This window comes from Mercenaria mercenaria, chromosome 17 (assembly GCF_021730395.1).
Source record: "Mercenaria mercenaria strain notata chromosome 17, MADL_Memer_1, whole genome shotgun sequence".
Lineage (NCBI taxonomy): Eukaryota > Metazoa > Mollusca > Bivalvia > Venerida > Veneridae > Mercenaria > Mercenaria mercenaria.
The window spans coordinates 11594255-11615244 of NC_069377.1; the positions used below are offsets into that span (position 1 = coordinate 11594255).

Consider the following 20990-nt stretch of genomic DNA (forward strand, 5'->3'; position numbering starts at 1 on the left):
ACCTGAATAAATCTATCTATCTATCTATATCTTCATATTTGTCTTGAATTGTACTGATTAAATGTGAAAAACATATAAACAGTTCTCTTACATTTCCCTTATGCAAAGTCGTTTGTGTAACTCTTGCTTTACTCGATTCATGATAGTGATAGTGATTATAATTAGACAACTGACATGCTTCAAATTCGACAGATTGTCACAAACAGTTCTGGCGACGTCATGTTTTAAATCGTTTTGAACTTGTCAGTAAATACGTGTCTGCCTGCTGCGGTAAAACGATTTGTCATAACTGCGCCTTTTCACTTTTTAAGAATACAAAAATGTATTAAAGTTTCACTTCGATGTAAATTTGTTTCTACTAAAGTTTCTTCTCAAAAGCGCGACAAGGTTGTTTGACATTCTTTTATTTAATAAAGTGATTGGTTTTAATATTTTGCTTTGATTGCACGGAGAATAAAACTGAAGTAATTTTAATATAAATGCAACGGAACATTATAATATGATTGCACGACATAAAGATTCGACACACTGTTGGTAAGTTACGACGCTTCAATGTTGAAATTTGGACTGTCTCATGACTAGACGTGACACTTCTCTTTCGTTACTTCACAAATTACGACAGTTTGTTGTTTCAACTTTAAAAGAAAATATTGAGATAGAAATTAAATGTTTTAATACGTGAAAACTATACCTGAGATTTCACTACAAATTCAACGGTACCAGTGTGTCAATTTTGCCAAAAATGGAGATATGACCAATAATTTTTCAGCACGAGACGTGTTTTTTTTCAAAATTTACCTTTGTTGAGTTTCTGTATATTTACAAAGACTTTGTCAAGAGAGCCCTAACAGAACACCATATAATTTTGACTGACACAAACACATTGCTACCTGATGACACGTTACAACATAAAGCATTCCAGTTCTTACAGTTAATATAGAAAAACAAATTATTTATACCTTGAAATAATGCAAGTTAATTAAGGAGCCATATCTATCACTTAACTATTCGTTGAGGTAATGTGTTATATTACAAGTTGTTAAAGAATGTATACCTAGGCTTTTTGTTTGGTGAATACTTGTATTTTTATGAAACCGCCAAGGTTATTGTTCAGAGTGCCGGAAGAGCTGTTGAGAGCTAAATGTAAAGCTATAAGTGGTGTCTCTTATAAGGTATTTTACTACGTGATGTCAGTATTTTGTTCCATTTGGACCACAGAGTTCATTTATTGTTTTTTGTTGTTTTTTTTATCAAATAGAGTTCCGCTTATGCCGTTGCTACGGGTTATGAATAGTGTTGTTCTTTTCATTTTCTCACATGAACAGACTCGATCAAACCAAGTCTGGTATTGTGTTTGTTTGGTTGTAATCTATGCCTACAAAGGATCTTCATAAAGCTTTATTTTACAATCACAACAACAGTTCCTAACACTTATTTGTCAAAACATATTAACTTAGTAGTATACACTGTGCACTCTATACATTGCTGTTTATTATCAAACTTTCTACTACTTTACAGTTTGATAATTTCACCCAAGTAAACGGACTGAAGCAAAGGACTCGGAAGTCAAGAGATTTGTTTAAGCTTTTAAGGTTTTCTTTCGATTGCTATCGGACAATTAATGATCACATGTAATCATGCAGTTTCTTCACCCAGAAAGAGACAATGTGGTATTCATCATTATTTAAAAAGTATCAGCAGAACCTCTTAGAGACTTTATAATATTTGACACGACCAATATCACCCATCGTAAATAAAGCTAACCTTAATAAATAACGTGCCGCTGTTATGACAATATTAAACAATCGGAGAGAACATACAAATAAAATCATATTTAATGGAGAAAAATATGCATAACACTAACACTAAAAGAGTTTTTCTTGCATATAAGGCAACGCAAAGACATGGTAAGATGGAAATAGAAACTTCACCTTAGATCAGTCTGCAAAATCCGACAGTTACAATAGTTTTGCGCTAAGCCCTCATGTTGTATAAATCTTTAGAATTATACATTTAAATCTTCTAATTAGTTGTAAGAAGATTATTACTCTCAGACAATTCTTTATATCCGCATGCGTGATCCCTGCTTGGATTATAAAATAGCTTTGATTTATGTCTTATTTTAACACATAAACAGAAAAAAAATGTGTTTTCTTGTTAGTTTGTTAGTTGTATTCAATGAATGTAACCAATACTAACCAGAACGAAAACGTTTTATCAATTACATATCATCAGACATATGCAAAAAGTGACTAAACTGCCTTTAGAGAGAAAAAAATACATATTAAATGAAGTGCACAAGTGCGACTATGTTCAGCCGCGTTTGACATTTCGCTCCTTAGAATTATGTTGCTCAAAGTAAAACTGCAGGGATTCTAAGAATTCATACCAAGTGGATTATTTCTTCATATGTCACTTATTACTATATTCTGTTCTGTTTCTCGTTCAGTCTTGACAACAAAAACAGCCACACATGTATATATAATTTAATTCAAATACTGAATCCGTTCACGTAGTTCTTTTAATAATAGAAAATCATCTTGACTTTGTTTCAACTGTAATATAGTTCAGACAACCAAAGCAACTTAACTGTATAAAAAAAGAAATGAGTGCAAAGACGGTTTGAATGAAAACTGTAGAACGAAAACAAAAGTCAGTGTTTACAAAATATCCTTAGTTGTTTAATTATGAGCACTGTTGTTACAAAAAAAAAAATATACATTCACAACAAACCTATCTCATTATTTGTAACATGGAACATACGTCATCGAGATATACAAAAGATTAATGTCTGCATGTTTTATTGTCCAGAAAGCAAGGTAAGCATAAATTCTATGGCAATATATTACCCACTGATTTTTTGGTCTTTTAGAAAGACCTGCGTTGCTCGTCAATAACAAGGGCACAAAACTTTCTTCGTATGAATAAAGTAAACGTGACGGTTGTAAGTTTGCTGCCAGGAGCACAAAAAGTGTGGTAGTAATGCAGGATCGTTTATAACAGTTTTTGTGATTTTCCGCTTAGTCTCTAAATGATTGATTACGACAGGAAATGTGTGAGTCTGAATAAAAAAAACATAACCTATTATACATTATCTATAAACCTGACAATAACATGCGTACTGATATTGTAAAATGTTCAAGATATAAAACAATTTTCCCGCTTGCTTTGTAAATCTTGTCGAGTAAATTCTCATTATATCCTCTTTTGTACATACTTTGATATATATAAAACCTCCCTTCTTCTCTTTATTTTGAAACGTCCATATTTTAGAAGACCTGATAAACGTGTACATAAAATATATCTCTCGAATCTGCTTCTCAAACCTAGGACGAATGAGTGGTTTAGAAAACAATCTAAAAATTATCAAGTTTCAATCATATTAATTTGTTTTATGAAACTCATACTTACACTTCAATGATATATCATAGAGTAACGAATATCCAATAAGAATCTGATATTAAGACGTTTGCGAAAAAAAATGAAAATTCAACAGGGAAAGCCATGTTCCAAAAACTCAGCGTCTCCCTTTTACGGAGGCCGAAAGTATAGAACGCATAACAATCCAGGATAAACTATGACCACACTAATTGCATGTACGGTGAGACTTTAATAATTTCAAGTTTTATGAATATTAGTTTACACAATTTATGAGAAATGATAAAAACATCCTGAATTCTAGAGGACTTTGTGGGTGCAAACGGCTGTCGTTTAGCCAGTGTTTAAGGTATACAGTTGAACAAAAAGATACTTTTGAGTTAGGCACATTTATTGGATGATATTTGGATGTTGAAGCTTTGCTCATTAATAATTTAAATACACTGAACGATTCTAGTAGGGTTATAATTCAAATTACCGGTACGATCTCTTTAAAGCGAAACAACAAGAGCTATTTAGATAACTGCGTTATAAAGACGGAGGGGGCAAGCCATGTTCTGTCCATCAACTCTGAAAGTTTAGGCTTGTCCCCATCTCCCTGTACAATGTACAAATGTGATACCGAATGCAAAACTATATATTAAAAGTAATTCACCTTTTCTTTTAACGTCCGTGGAAGTTTTCATACATTTTTTGACTGAGGCACTGTAGAAAATTTGATTAAATAGTATTATATAAGTAAATATAATAGCTATAGAAATTATAGAAATTATGTCTTTTTACGGGAATTTGTTTCCTATTTTTTTTTTTAAGTTCCGTTTAATTTTTTCACGAATGCATGAGTATTAAGACAACTTGGGGCAAACGTTTACCATAACAAAACGACGTGTCGCATTTGAGACCCATGCTCTTACCTTAAAGGTCAATGTCATACTTAGAGGCCAAAGAGTTGTGCCCGATCAATAACGTTTCTATGAATGGAATGATATTCAGATAACTTGTCACAAACATTTCCCATATCTAGACAATGTTCCAATGGGCCTTCTACGCATAGGCACCAAATGCAATGTAAATATGCAAGAACAAATGCAAAACCGAAACAAAAGTAGGTCTGCTTTTGATAAATGTCTGTGCAAGTCATTCATACATTTCTTGACTGATGCACTGTCTCGGAAATATTACATTAGTATCTATATGATAGAATAGCTCAATTAATATTTTCGTTTTCGGGGAAATTCTCTTTTTTCGGCTGATTAAAGCAACGGAACTGCTAAGTAAATTTACCTAGGAGTCAAAAACGAGACTGTATTCTGTACAATGATTGTAAGGAGATACACAGCGCTTAAAATGACTGATTAAGACAGGTGGCATATGGTTTCTTCTCTCATAAATAGATGATTACTGTACGTTGACTGTACGTTTGACAGCAATATACGTATTTGCAACGTTTTCAGGTTAACCCGTTTTTTTGTACTCAAAGTATGCACGGCTTTACGAGTTATATATTATAAAGAAGAAATTGAAAACTCGAAAATACGCTAGTCACAGAAGATTTCCATTGTTTGCATGTGTCTGTCATAAGCCTTGTTTGCATGTATCTTTCATTGAAGTGAAGTGTGTACTTGTTGGAGCTTATCCGTTTCTTTCTATAATTGCCATATGATTTTATGTTCAAGGTGTAGTCTAATTTAATGGAATCAACATCTGTGTCCTAATTAATTGCGTATCTTATTGTATTCTTCGGGGTAACATGCTTATCTTGACAATTATTCTCACTTTGATGTTTTTATGTACATAGTTATCGTACACTTTACACACAAATATTGTTTGATCGGATTCCTCATACAATGCGTCTTTGTACTTGACAACAGTATCAGTCAAACATGTGCCTAAGTCATCTATGTGAGAAAAACTCACTACGACTTATTTCTGCTAATATATGTAGATTATCTATTTCTTTAATTTTGTTATAACAAACTCTCAAAGAAACTCGTAATACTCCATCTACCCACGCCACAACGCTGCCTTTAACTGTTTTAATCAGTGACTCACGTCTTGTATTTCAATTTTTAATTTTACATCTTAGAAATTAACGAATGTTTATGATAGGAGAGAGAAACAATTCACATTTAATTAATTTCGTCTTATTTTCCTGTATAACCAGCTTTCAAATGGAAAGATCGTTCACATGCTTAGCTTTCGAATGATTGCCACGAACACTTCATGTGACTTCAGTTTATTGAAGCATGTTACAACAAGCAACAAACGTGCCCTCACTTCAGTACCTACTTTTAAGCAACATGTGTTTCACAATATACCATAGCTTATTTACTGTTATGTTTTGTTCTGACTATGTTTGAAAGCACTAAAACACGATATACTATTGACTGACTTAAACACGTGCTACATACCATACCAATTATTCTGATGGCAAGTTTCAAAATTATTTTAACTATGATAAAGCTTTCTACAAGAAATTTACGAGAAAACAGATTATTATTACCTACAAATAATCATGTTTGTCAATTTATATGTGATTTTTATCCCTAGAAATTTTGCTGTTGTACTATGTAATATTGTTATTTCTTTATAAGTGCAGTGCAGTCATACCTTAAGAATAAAAGGGTTCTATAATAACGATTAGCACACCTGAGTTCAGCGTCCAATCTCGTCAATACCGCTGGAATGTTAAATGAACAGATTTTTCGTCGGAAAAGAACAAAAGAATAAAACCATTAAATGAAAAAATGTATATAACTGGTAATTGCTAAATGTATTGATTGATTTGGTTGATATTTCGGTGCCATAATAGTCCGGATAACCGGTAGTGATGTTGCCATAGAAACGATGAATGAATTATGTTTACGTTCTGAAATTTGACTTTTAATTGCTGGTAGTGTATTTTCTAATCTATCATGTTTTTAAGTTTCAGCAAAACAAATCAATAAATGCAGATTTTAGAGCACTTTCCTAGGTATTTTTCGTACACATCCGAACTACTAAAGAAACGCTTGGAAATGCACTTATGACCAAATAAAGTTTTCGTCACACTCACTTAAAATATAATTGGTCTTGGTATCAATGTTCAATTTAAGGTAGTTCTGCACGTTCGGATCGAATTTTTTTCTTAAATGTAGAATTTGATTAAACCCTGATTTTTCAAAACTTCAGAATATAATTAGAAAATTTAGCAAATAAAAAAAATAGGATCGAGTGCTTGGGATTTTTTTGCTAGACTGATTTGAAAAGTTTGGACCTCGCGCAATTTTTCATAATGGGAGCCTACTTTCATAAAGTTTTCGCAAATAGAAAGATTTCTACAATGTATATTTTAACGAAACTTCTCACAGTCGTAAATAAACACATGGTCTATAATGTGGTGAAATAAAATGTATAGGGCCATGTACTTATTTTGGTAATATTTGACCATGATTCAAGTGAACCGCACATTCCAAGTTCATTTTAAAACATCATTTTGAACTATTTAACGTGTCAGATGTTTTAATATCACATTTTAACTTTAGAAAGACAGTAACAGTGCCACTATAATATTTTTACTCACGGGTTGCCATTAATTCATAAAACGATTTTCATGTCACCGAATCCAGGCTCTATTTTACGTTTTCCGCCATCACTTCCGGTTAATCAAACGTGCATAACTATCTTAACATTAATGATGTCGTATAGGCGCAAATTTGATATAGCATACTGTTGTTCATTGGATGAACACGGGGATCTTGTATTCATATTGAATGTCAAAAAAATACCGAAATAATGCCAAAACAAGCTTAGCAGTTTTTGATTAACATGTTTAACATCCAGTCCGATGTGTCTGTTACTTTGAGGGAAAGACCCTGCAAGATGTAGGATAAGAAGTAAGTCTCTTCGTCCGTCCTTTATGTGTAGGATTTAGGAATAAAGCATTTCGGAGTTATCATCGCATCATCAAAAAGAAAAGTGCAGGGATTCACACCACATGTACTGTGCTTAAAAATATTGGCATTATATTCTTTTTTGTTAAAAATACAGTGTTCAGAAATATCAGAGATAATTGAATTAAAAGTGTGTTTTCTGTATCAAAACATGATAACCCAAAGACTTCCGGGTGTGCAAGGCCATGTTTCAGTTGTACTGTATTTGTTTCAAAGACCTTACATAGCGTTATAATAATGATGACCTTGATGAAAACGCACTTAAGCGTTATAATGGTTTCTAGTTATCCTTGAATTCAGTGCAAACTGCTGCAAAACAACAAAAAAAAAAACTCAGACTTGTCTTCAGGGAAATAACATATCACTCTTCGAAGGTTGAACGATTCTGGCAGCGGTATTTCCTGCGCATATACTTCACGCGCAATTGCTTTGGTGAAAGAGAAATACTTTTTTATCATCAAAGTCAGAGAAAGATACTGACATTCTGCAGCACAAAGACATATCTATTGTCATCCAAAGTTTCAGCACTGTCCTATTTAATTTGTATCAATATGATATTAGAAGAAATTACATTTAGTAGGAAATAAAATGCAGAAGGAAATCCTTTGGACGCATACAGGTAATAGCAGACTCGGTTTGGTCGAGTCTGTTCATGAGAGTTAATGAAACGTGCAACACCCCATAAGCCCCTGGCGCCTGATTTTGACAATTGTGAAGTGTCTCCAAATGCTTTATAAAAACGTGATGGGCAATCTGAGGTGTTGTAAGAATAACAGTCATATAGGATATGTTTTTTCGTATATGGCTTCCCTATCCATTTCATATAAACAACAAACATTTTAACCCGCGAAATATTCTATTGGCATCTCGATTTTTTTCTTACTTTATCTAAGAGTACTAAGTCTTCATTTCACTGTCTCCGTTGTGTGTGTTTCTTTTAATTGCCTTTTCGGTAGACAGTGCCCTGTTACTAAAGATATGAAGAAATCTTTTCAAAAAAAGTATTTTTTATCATTTTGTTAGTTAAACACGAGCTAATTTCCTCCTAAACTAATCATGAGATTTATACAAAAACTAATCAAATGCCCATGAAGCAAAACATTTTTATGACAAAAAAGAATGTTGTTTACCAGAGGAAAGGCATTTGCCAAATCTGCAGGATTGTTTATGCACACTTAACGTTAATCAAATTTCCAACTGATTTTGTGTTTTGTCAATTTGTGCGCATAGTGATACATAAATCATTGTGAATAAATGATTCCTGGCATAATGGTGATGAAAATCTACATCGGTGACTGATTATGCCGTTCTTACAACACCATTAAATAAAATACATGAATATACATGAAAATAATGAACAACTGCCAAAGGGCGTCAGCTTTTTATCACTAAATATCCAAATATTAGGCATTTTGGCCATACGTCCTGTATGATTATTAAGGATTATGTTCGTTTTGTATACGGTTATATCAACTTATCAACTTAAGGAAAGTTTGACTGATTCTAGCATGTGGAAGAGTTCATATTTTAATACTGTTTTTAGAAAGGAAAGTGATTATGAACGTTTTTAGGAGCTTTGTGTTTCACGATTCGCATCCTGGATCTGCTACATGCCAAAATAAGATATTTATATTTGTTGCCTGTACCTATTACAATGTTTACCATTCATCGCATTACTGCTTTATGATTGAAGTTCCGTATGTGCCTAACATGTCGTCATATTATATCACAATGTTTTTGGATTTTATGTTTTATTGTATGTGATTGATGTTCCGGGAGTTTTTTCCGTATTGTTGCTTCATAGAAGTAATAACGTTACATGTATATCAGAAAGGATATTGTAAGGCAATACCCTTTTGAACTCTCCTGACCTTGACTTTAAGATAGGATAATAATCATATGCACTACACTTGTTAGGTTATGATAAGTATTTATGCTAATATAGATATAGAAAAACGGGGTTTACGGAAAAGGGGATCAAAAATGCTTGGAACCACAGGTTGCAAAGTTACAACCCAGACAAGCCGGTATTCGCACACGGATAGCCGGACATTCTGATAGCTATCGACGGGGTTCTAAAAAAAAAACGCTATAAACATACAAACATAATTTGGTCTCAAGATACTGCATAATGTTTTTATAAAACATACATTGGATGTAACATTATGAAACAATAACACAAACTTCTATCTAGATTTGTCACCTTACATCTATACGACGAATGTGAAAAATGAAAGAAACTTTATACACCAATAAGACAGCTGACTATCTTTAAAAAAGGAAGACAAATATAATGACATCTTGCAAACAAATAAATATATAAACTATTTTGTTTTTCAATTATTTTGTTTTCAATAAATTGTGGTAATTACTTTCATTTCAGTTTACATCGTTCTTTTATTTAGACGAGAAACATCGCACTTCCTTGTAATTAACAGCCAGGTGCGAAACGTGTTGTGGTCGTGATGCAAGTGATTTCCTAAGGGATTTGAATGATTGATTAGGACAGCCAATATGTGGTTGTGAACAAAAAAGTGACAATCATTATATATTTTACCTGTACAAGCATGACGGCAACATCAGTACCTGATATTTGATAATGTTCCAGGTACATGACAATCATTCACCAATGCCTTGTAAACACCTTCTTGCAATTTCTATTCCAGAAATTTCTTCACAATATCTCTTGTGTTTGTACTTTATCTGTATATCATATCATGACTCTGTTGTTTTTGTTTTTGTTGTCTTGACTCTGTTGTTTTTTTTTTTTTTGTTTTTGTTGTTTTTCGCAAAGGTACATATTACACCAGTTATCTACAATTCTTTGGGCGTTATATTTACTGCGAGGAAACAATATTCCAAAGTTAAAAGTATAACGCGAGGACACCCGTTTAAATGACGTCATAAATGATATTAGCATCGGAATTGATATTTGCACATCAATATGAAAAAAAACATTGACGTCTCATGTCCTACTTTAGATACAAGGAGACAGAAAATGCTGACATGAAAAGCATGCTATATATATCATTCCATTACAACATAGATAAATAATTTTTAAATATGCCTGAATAACAACAAAAAAGAAAGGACATGTGTGCTAATGATTGGAGAAAATTGGAACATGTATACTATTCTTTATATTGTTCTGTATTGTGCAAACAGGTGCTTGCTCTACTTCAATGTATATCATTAAACTCAAATCTTCTTTACTTTCTAATCATTAGATATTCATATATCAAGTGCATTCGGTTGTTAAGTCTCATCCATAAGTATTTACATCCACATGGTTGTATTGATAAATTTTCTCCATGAATCGATATAGCACTTTTTTATAAAGTTTCTACATTTGCCCTATAGAATATCATTACCATTGAATTTAAAGATATATTGCTGCATTTAACTTCTGGAAATAATTTAACTGTCTTTCTAACTTCATATTATTACTTTTATATTTTGGTAGGAATTTCTGTACTCTCTGGTTCCAGATAAAAAAAATGAAATAGCTAAACACCTATCATTGTGTACTTGTCATACTCTATAAGAAATACTTTGTTTCAAAAAGCATGTAATGTTTGTCCAGAGTTTCACTCTTTCAATGATGTTAAAAAAATTGTATTCGTTCTATCTAATACTAACATTGTTAAAGAAAGTGCCAAAACCTGTTTCTCAATATCATAAAATAGGTCTGATCTTTTGTACTCCTTATGTTGTGTATATTTATCTGTGGGTTTACAGACCTACGCTTACATGAACCCACAATAAATATATAGTCTACACGAGGGGTCATACATAAGTTTACGTCAGTTGGTACACCTTTTATCTAACTATTGTTTTAGTATAGAGTTCATTCTTTGTACAAATGTAGTGTCTTATTTAATACCAGACTGAGTGTGTTTTATCAATACTAAAATTATTTTGCTAATCAGACCGGTGATGGTCTGATCATAGCTGCTTCGTTATCTTAGAACCATTTCCTATCCTGTGCATTAGCACGTCTTTTTCCAATTCAGTATCTTACAATATTGTTTTCCTTTTATGGCAGCTTTTGATTAAAGATTAGCGAGGATTTTGGCTTTTAAATTGTGCAGCTCTGGATTAAATTATTGATATTCTATGATGTTCTTGCAGAATACAAAGTCTCTTATAACTCTTTGTATAGTGGTAATGTGCAATTTTAACTAGTTTTATCTATGATATATGCAAATATGCATGTATTGTATTGTCACATTGAAGAGACTATAATTAAATAAAATATATCATAATTATCTGCAATGCATGTAAATTGTCTATTTGTGATGATAGTAACTCCGTTTGATAAAAAACATTAGGTAATACATGTAAGAACTTGTTATATGTATTATTTTATGTTTGTTTCATTTAAATAGATAATGATACTTTGTTGTGCAAGTAAATTATTTTCCGTCTGACTTGTAGATTCTCAAATAATTTCACAAAAAATAGGTAAAAACTACTTAATAATCTTTTTCTTAGTTTCCTATTTTCGAAATTACAATTTAAACAATAAGAATTATGCATGTCCATTTAAATTATTTCCTTTGTAGCAATTCGAATAATGTACTCCACCCAAATGTACTTCCAGTCTTAATTTTTCATAGACGTTAATTAAATCAAAGTAGCTATCAGAGACTCGAAACATTTGAAAATAACAGTTATTGCAAAATTGACTGAGGCTCGTAATATTTAAGAAGAACAATGATTGGAGAACTTTATTTATATCAATATCATTTCAACATACTAAGTCATTTACTATTTTTAATATTAACGGTATAAATAGTCTTTTGAATATTACCAAACTGATTTATGTATGAATAGCCTATTTACAAATAGCGCGATTTTCAAATAACATTCTATCTGATATCGATATTTCTAATGATAGATAAAAAGAGTATTACGTTAAACCTATATGCGGATTTCAAAACTTAATAGTATATTTAAGTATTTAAAAGGAATAACGGCAGAACATTACAGTTTTATAAATCAGTGTATTTAAATGTGCATATACAAGTTACAAGAAGCCTGTAAATTCCAAAGTTTCTAAACTAACATGTCAATGGAGGTTGCTGGAAGAATGTTCTGTAAGCCTTGTGGAGATGACACTAAACGTGTACCTGCAAACGGTCTATGTCGCGAATGTGAGGAACATATGTGTATAGCGTGTTTCGGAAACCATAAAAAATACAAAATATGTAAAGACCACAGATGGGTTGATATTGATACAAACGTTCCAGACATTAGTGAGACAATTGAAGAAAAGTTCGAAAATTGTCTGAAGCACAAAAATGAAAAAACAAAATTTTATTGTTCAAACAACGAAGAAGTAGGCTGTGGTGACTGTACGATATTAGAACACAATACGTGTAAAGTTGAATATATAAGTGATATATCGAAAACGTTTAAGAACAGTAAGGAACTTAACGACTTTGTCAAAAATGTTGATTCTTGTCAGAAAGAAGTGACCAAATTCTACACATCACTCACTGATAATAAGGTACAGGTTGAAGATATATATCAGGGATTTCTTGCCGATATTAAATCATACCGAGATGAAATAAATATCCGTTTAGACAAACTGGAAGAACGATTGGTTCAAAAGGCAAAAGATGCTAAAACAACCGATAGACTTTTCATTGATTCACTTGAAACATCATGCGAAGATCTAAAAAAAGAGTTATCGCAAATAAGTGATGAACTTGTGTCTAGAACTGACGAACCAAACACATTATTTGTCACTGCAATGCGGTGTAAGCGTGTGTTAAAGGGAATCAAGCATAAACTCTGTAGTGCCATTCCAAATAACATAGTTAGCAATTACCGTTTCAAAAGGAACAATAAAATTGAAGAGCTATTGGAACAGGCCGAGCTTGGGACTATAGTTTCAATGCACGAAGAAAACACACCGGAACCGGATTCTCTAGGTACTCACATTAATGCATTACTTTAACATTTGCGTGTGTGTTTGATCTGTGAGAAGATCCTTTGGTAGCATAGACCGCAAGCAAAATAATAACAGACTCGGTTTGATTGATTCTATTCATGAGAAATTATAAAGATATCATTATTGAGTTATTTGACCTACATCGTAAGACATATACTCAATGATATCTATGTATTTGCAGAATTTGATCCAAAAACATTTTCATAATGCGTACATTTATGAAATAAGCATGGAAGGAATAAATAATTAGGCGTAAATTTTCTATGCTAAACGAAGCATAACTACCGCTCAAGAAGTTTATATTCCGATTATCTTGTATTCGAATATATAGAAATTCGGTTATCGTCGTTGGAAAAGCGTATCGAATATCAGTTTACTTCGTTTCACTGTCAAGTGTCAAACGTGAAATCCTATAGCCACAGCCTGTCCGGTATAATTTCGACGACTATCTGAAACCGTATCAACTGGATGATGTTTGATATTGTCGCTTTTAGCGTTTCAGTAGAAGATTTTAAACACCTCCTTTCAGGAAGAATGAAATTCATAACTGATTGTAATGAATATTCTTTTCAGATAATTAACTTAAGGCAATTTTGAAACAAAAATATGTCCATGCGCTTGTCACTGACTTCAACATGTAACAACATTTCATTTTTGTAAATGCGCGCTGCGAATTTTGTATCTTCCGTAAGTATTGATCTGGCACTCATGGATATTCCGTATATTTCCGAAAATCAAATTTCGGTGTCCGAATCTACTTAACGATATAACTATTGCATATGTATATTTCTTAGTTGATGAAATGTACTGGTGCATGAAGGTTTGCTGTCAAAATGTTTAGCTGCCAATCTCGAGATTCTAAGTTCAAGTCCTACGCCTTGCCAAAATTTTTCTTTCAAATTTTATCTGCAATTTAACAGGCAGAAATAAATGTCACATTTTTTCAAACCTATTATGTATTTATGGTTCAGTTATTGAAAGAAGTACACGTGCATTCAAGTAAACCGTTGTGGAAAATGTCGAATAAAAGTCTTTAAAAGTTATAGATAAAAAAGACAATTTGCTTGTCACCAGCGTTTCCAGGAAAAGTACTACAAGAGAAAACAATTAAAGGTCATGAAATATGTTACATAGATTATTGTTAGAGTAAAAGCAATATCGATAACATTACGTTACACTGAATTAAAACAATGGTCTGAGGTGATTTTGAACACATATTAACGTGCGTAGAAGTCAAACAACTTATTACTACGCCATCATGTGTTGGACAATATCAAAATGAACTACAGTACGAGCTACACTTGCGCAGGTGACATCGGTCACACTTCAAGTTTCACGACAGAAAACACCATATTGGATCAGATTTAATGAATGATAATTAGTGAATATAAAAAAAATGTTTGATTAAAGTTACAACAATAGAATAATTCCCATAAATATATATATATCATATATATTCATTGTTCTTTGGTGTATGTATTTGTATTGCCTGAAATTCTGTACTCCACTTACTAAGTCATATGAACAAGTTGAAATAAAATCTATGTTGAATATATTCCTAAAGAATCTCAACATTTTCAATATTTTAGATTACGAGGATCCTATTTCTTTACATGTAGAACTGAGAACCAGCAACAGAACAATATACGAAGACAATATATCAATACCAGATTCACAAGGTACTTGTGACAATACTCTTGTCCATCCATTTTCTTATGAACAGGTTGTTTTAAGTGTCTGTTAATGTTCTGTACAATGTTTTATTACATACTCGTTTCTATTCCCAGTGAAGTTACAATGGTACCGGAAACGCCAATATTTTTCCATACACTTACGCCTGAATTTCATATCGGGTGCGTGACGTAATCTAATGTGTGTCGTTGCATTAATCAATTCTTTTATTTAGTTCAGTATTGTCAATCTTATTCAGGCTATTGAACAAATTCATAATATTTACATTACATTTATACAAAACTAATAACCAATCAATATTATCAATCAGTTTATAAGAGAAACATGAGAACGATATATTCATTTATGTCGCCTTTTACAAGTTTCTTGCATTTCTATTGATTGAGACGTCTCATGTAGACAGGATATATTCCATATCCTGCTAGTAATTTTCCGATATCAATTTTGATTAAAACAAAATGGCTGCCGCATCACTGGCGTAATTCAATCAAGTCAGATTATTAGCACGAGCTATAGATATCGTTCCGAAATAATATTTAGTTTAACAGACATAATGTGTATTCATTATAAATGTGTTTGTAATAATAAGAAAATAATGTTTAAGTGTATATTAATTACAGAGTATAAGGAGGTATTTGAAGATATTCCAGTGAGAGAAAGTCCCCATAAAAGAAGATCAAAAAGCCGAACGTCTTGGGTAAGAAATGGTTTTAAGTTGATGTGTAAGAATTTATTAGAACAGGACCCATCTATCAGATAACTCGACTTCGAATTTGAATTAGGCATTTGTTGAAAGGTGCTAATATAATACCCGAGAAAGAACAAAAATACACACTGTAAAAATGTGTCCTAGTGTCCTGGTGAGACTTGTTTGAATGATAACCACACGGCTGCTATCTTTTTTAGTTACAGCCTTTTAAACAACTTGCCGCATTGTTTTGTTGTTGGTTTTCTTGTGTTTTTATTGTGAGTTAGCTTGTCTGGGCCATGTTTGAAAATTATTAACGTACGAATGCAGCGAGATTTATACTTCGATATTATATAATATTTTCATATCATGTAATCGAACATTATTATGACTGTAATGTTGTCACATTGTCGTGTTTATATTATTTTGTTTTCATTTTTCAGTCCTTATTTGTGTGAAAACATTTTTATGGCTAGAGAGTACCTCAGGTAAAAAAACTTGAAGTTATTTATAGATCGTGGCTTACCGCGAGCTAACCTCAAGCATTGCTCAACATTGAACTAAGCAATGACAATTCTATTTTTGAAAATCACGCAAAGGATACTAGGTATGTTTATTTTGATTTTGATATGAGTTAATACTCATAAATATCAGAAATTGCATACAATATAAGTACAGCCATTAAAGACAAACCGTCTGTTGATGACGACATAAACGAATTATGTTTAAATAAAATTGAAAACAACACACTTACATAACTACCAAATTAAATCATGTTGGTAATGTCCCCTTGCAGTTTCAAAGACATCAGACAAGGAGATATTGGCTTATACATTGGGAAAGACCATTAAAACTGGCACGAACTTTGAAGTTGGGATAATAAACAGCGACGACAGAGGCAATATTGGTAAATTTTGTTTTACAGTAGTTTACAACGAATGAAATATTTATACCAATAAGTTCACCTGCACTTCCTAACACTTAGAACTGAATGCTTTACATTGTCTTATACAAAAATATATTTTGGTCAAATAAAATGTGTTAAAGACAGAGAATGAGTTGCTCGCGTCTGTTGGGAATTTATGAGAATGGGCAAGTGTTTTGTTGCTCACTTACCAAACGTCTTTAGCATGATATCCAACCAAGAATTATCCATCTCCGGTCTGTTCTTTTAATGAATTTGCATTTAGTACAAATCCTATCGTGATTGTGTCTATATTAAAAAACTACAAAGACGCTGAGCACGTGACTATTATTATGGAACATGGTTAATAATCGCATTATGATGGAAGACTACGTGAACATTTCTACAAGAAAACAAACCATCGTAGTTAAAGAAATTGTGTTTGAAAAATGGGTTGATATTTGAAACAGACTTTAAAGGTTTTTTAGTACCTACTTTAGGGAAGTGGCCAAAGTGTGCAGGTTAGTTCCAAATATTAATATGGAGAATAATAATTAGTTAACCACTTCCGCTCCGTTTTATGCAGAAGTGTTACATATTATTTTTTCAGTAACAAATTTTCCGGCACAAAATTTAGAAAACTAACAATAAAATCTGTTAAAAGATCCTTTGGAAGCATAGAATGCAACAAAGCAGAATAACAGCAGACTCAGTTTGATTGAGTCTGTTCATGAGAGGTAATGAAATGTAAAACACCTCTCACACCCACTAGCACCGGCTAAGGCGGAACTCTATTACACATCTATTAAATAGACTCCATGTTCCAAAAGGACCACAAAATATACAAACACTGAAATTTTGTGCTGTACATGCTGATACAATAACTTTAACATGTAATGCTGTGCACAAATACACATTTCATTCTTTACTATGTTAACGGAACATTTAAAAGGTTCTTTTTTAATATTACAGGTACGCGTACTAGAACTAAACAATCCGCCCTTTTGCAAAATGTACCCAGCAATGAGATTAAAAGCTTCCGGTTACAAAGCAAGAGTAATACTTGACGCGACAGAACCATAACAAAGGACATATAATGCAAGTTGTGTGAAATATAACCAATTTCCAGAGACAGGGAGGAATTCGGCTGAAGTTGAAGTATATGATTGTGCCAAAGTGATGTGAAGAACTAATGCTTATTTCATGTAGATACAGCTTGACTGTATTATCAAAAATTATTTTTGTTAAAGTCATAGACATGTGTTGCACACAGATTGAAATATCCAGCTTATATATTCACATGTCATGTCACCTATATTTATACACTTTGTAAAAAAGTCAACATTTTTGGTTCGTTTTTAAAGATATCCTGTGGCTAAAATAATATATTTAGATATTGACTTCAAATGTAGAGTCCTCATCAAATATATATAACTTTACAAAATATATAAATTAATATATAAATTAATTGGTTATGTAGAGCTTCATTTTAGTGGTACATCACATTTATACTGTGTTCCGCTATATATGTAAACAGTATGTACTATTTTCAACCTAATTCATAGCACTGTTAATATACATAAACTTGGCTATTTTATGTTTACATAAAGTATACATAGAATTTTTGCTCATGTTTTCAAATATGATATTTGGGTCAAGTATATCTTTAACATTCCTTATTTGTATTTGATTCATAGAGGATATTCAAGTTGTTTTTCATGAATGAAGTTTTATCACAATTTTCATTTACCAATATGACAGCTCCTAAATTTGATGTGTGTAAATTTGACATGGCAACTGGAGAATTACAATTTGGGTAATGCGTATAAATTGAATTATTTCTAGCGCCAATTCTTTATGTTCATGCGTATAAATTGCACTATTGCAAGTGCGCAATTACTAGTTACAAATAGCATTGAATTTCACTGAAAATTAAAAATATCTGTTTCGAACTTTTTATTTCTTTCTATCGTATTTCTATATTAGTTGTTTCCAATGTGTTATTTCTTTTCATTCTAATTACGTATTTAACTTGCAAAATAGACCTTACAAAACAGCAAATACCTGTTCCCTTTTACTTTTGCGGGTGCAGCCTTGGCATTATTATGAACCTTGGTGAAACTGAAATTGGCGCAGTTTCAAAGGTATGGTTACTTTAACAACGATAGACGTGAGCCCGATCAAAATATTTCGATACGATTTCTAGGCTTTGTTCAAGAAGTCAAAACTTTGTTGTCACAAATGAAACTAAATTGAGAACAAATTTCCAATCGGGGTCGAACCAGACTATCAGGTCCAACATCATAAGTAAGAGGCCAGTTATATTCTCAATATATGATATATTTTTTCTCGGTAGTCATGGTCGATTCAGTAATCTAAACGACTATGTTAATTAAGTAAAGATTTTGGTTGAACCAGAAGGCTTTGTCAGAACCATTACCCCACTGCACACGACAGGTTTGGTAACCTTATGAGACCCAAACGAGCTGTGGCGACATTGTGGTCTTAATATAACGTAAAGAGATCTAACAACACGTATACATTAAATATAGATATATAAGATGTAGTGAGTCAAAATATTTAAATCTAACGGAGTGTCTTTATTAACAGAAATCGACTTTAAACTACCATATTCAATCGTGATCATTTTCACATATGCACGTGGAACTCGTGTTGAAATCCATGTTTTACCAAATCCATAGCATGTTACATATAACTGATGTCAACTGCAAGCTCATGTACCACAATTTCCCTAAAATTGCCCAAGATTTTTTCTAAATGTTATATCCTATTTATTAAACTCGTTTTCTGATCAAAAGTAGGCGTATCCCAATCTTATGTTTAATCCTGCATCATCATGCAACAAAACCAGTCACCATTTACTTATTTTGGTAAGAGGGACTCAGTGAAAGTGAAAGTATACTGGACAGACTGTTATACAAGAAATCTCGTGTTACATCAGCAAGTCAACGATATTTTTAACGTCAACGTCGCCTACGAAAGCATTTTGCAAAGTAACAATCAACTCAGACATTTTACTTGAAAATTCTGCTCTATATGCCTACCATTTAACAACGTTTTCGGATATTCCTTTCCAGCTATTGAATATCTGCATATCGGAATAAAATCAGTCAGAGTTTCATGAGCGATAGTCAAGTAGCACAGAAAAAAATCCCACTTGTACCAGAATTGATAAATATACACATTACAAGATTCTTACTGGAATGAATTCTTTCATTGGTTAGAAGTAGCATTGAGTGTATGTCGTAGTAATAGGAGCATCTGCCGACTGAAAGACATTTCAGGTAAGGTTAAAATAGTAATACGTTCAAACTCTTCCCAGGCGATGGCATGCCATGGTCATTAGATATAACACTGGTACTTGAACATTATCTCCAACGGTGAAATTGGCCTGCACAAAATAATTGAAATAATTTCTATTTTTCCACTTTTATCATTCATCAAACTTCTGTACTAGGAGAGGAGAAAATATTTGAATAGCCTCATGAGTAGAGATGCTCCCGTCCCTATGTTTGTTCAGTCATATTACTGATATATAAGTTTTCTCATTGACAGAGAAAGTAACTCCAGCAGATTGTATCTGTATTGACATTTTTATTTTCCATGACTCCGAACATAGGTTAAGCCATCAGAAAAAATGTGCTATTTTAGATGCAACAACTGTGTCAGGTCAAGCTTATTAAATGAAAGTAGTCCGGCAACATACAATACAAAACGGGTACATTACGGAATTTTTTATGCATGTTAATATGTACTTGTGAAATACAAGGTGTATTTTTGACAGAATATATATAGGTATATAATAAATTCGTTTGACATATAAATCTAATCTATTTTATAAATATCCATTAAATGGTATCTGTATATCTTTTTACCAGTTATTGTCCTATGCATTTAGGGGGCATCAACATTTTTTTCAATAATTGAATGAAACTTTTGCTTTCAATCGTCCTGATAGTGTGATCACTATTGATCACATTGACTAGCTTTTGACTGATGGGAAATTTTCGGGGATTATTTCTAGGATGAAGATAAGAATCTGTCCTTTTATTCCTGTTTTTTTTTCTCTTTTCTCGTTTTTTAGTTTTCTTTTCAAATTATCTATCTGTAAGAGAATCGAAAAGAAGACATTAAAGCTGAGAAAAATATCGCAGTCGTAGTGTAAAACATAAGATGCTGTATTATATCAGAGAATAGGAAGAATCCAAAAAGCAATCATAAGGTTATTATTTTTAACTTATTCCTTTTACTTGCATATTGTGTAAATACTTTCAATATTTTTTTTCAAATACATCAATTTGGAAAGAGACGATTTACAATTAGCCTGAAAAAAGGAAAAATTTCATGACTACATTCCCCACAAGTTATTCAAAGAGGAACTTAAACCTGATAATAACTTGAACAAGTAGCTTATGT

The 20990-nt window shown here is 32.2% G+C and overlaps 1 protein-coding gene across 2 annotated transcripts; it reads left to right on the plus strand.

The window, feature by feature from the left end:
- The first annotated feature begins 12291 nt into the window (after positions 1-12291).
- Positions 12292-18598, plus strand: LOC123537467 (transcription intermediary factor 1-alpha-like). 2 transcript variants are annotated; one of them, XR_006683528.2, is made up of 6 exons: positions 12292-13249; positions 14859-14948; positions 15582-15658; positions 16093-16137; positions 16446-16556; positions 17526-18598. XR_006683528.2 is itself a non-coding variant. In XM_053528596.1 (4 exons), the coding sequence occupies exons 1-4, from the start codon at positions 12379-12381 to the stop codon at positions 16105-16107; spliced, it is 1053 nt and encodes a 350-aa protein (XP_053384571.1). In that variant the 5' UTR covers positions 12292-12378; the 3' UTR covers positions 16108-16432. The 2 variants fall into 2 exon arrangements, 1 of the variants encoding a protein (XP_053384571.1); XM_053528596.1 differs by lacking the exons at positions 16446-16556; positions 17526-18598 and having other exon boundaries at positions 16093-16432.
- Positions 18599-20990: the final 2392 nt, after the last annotated feature.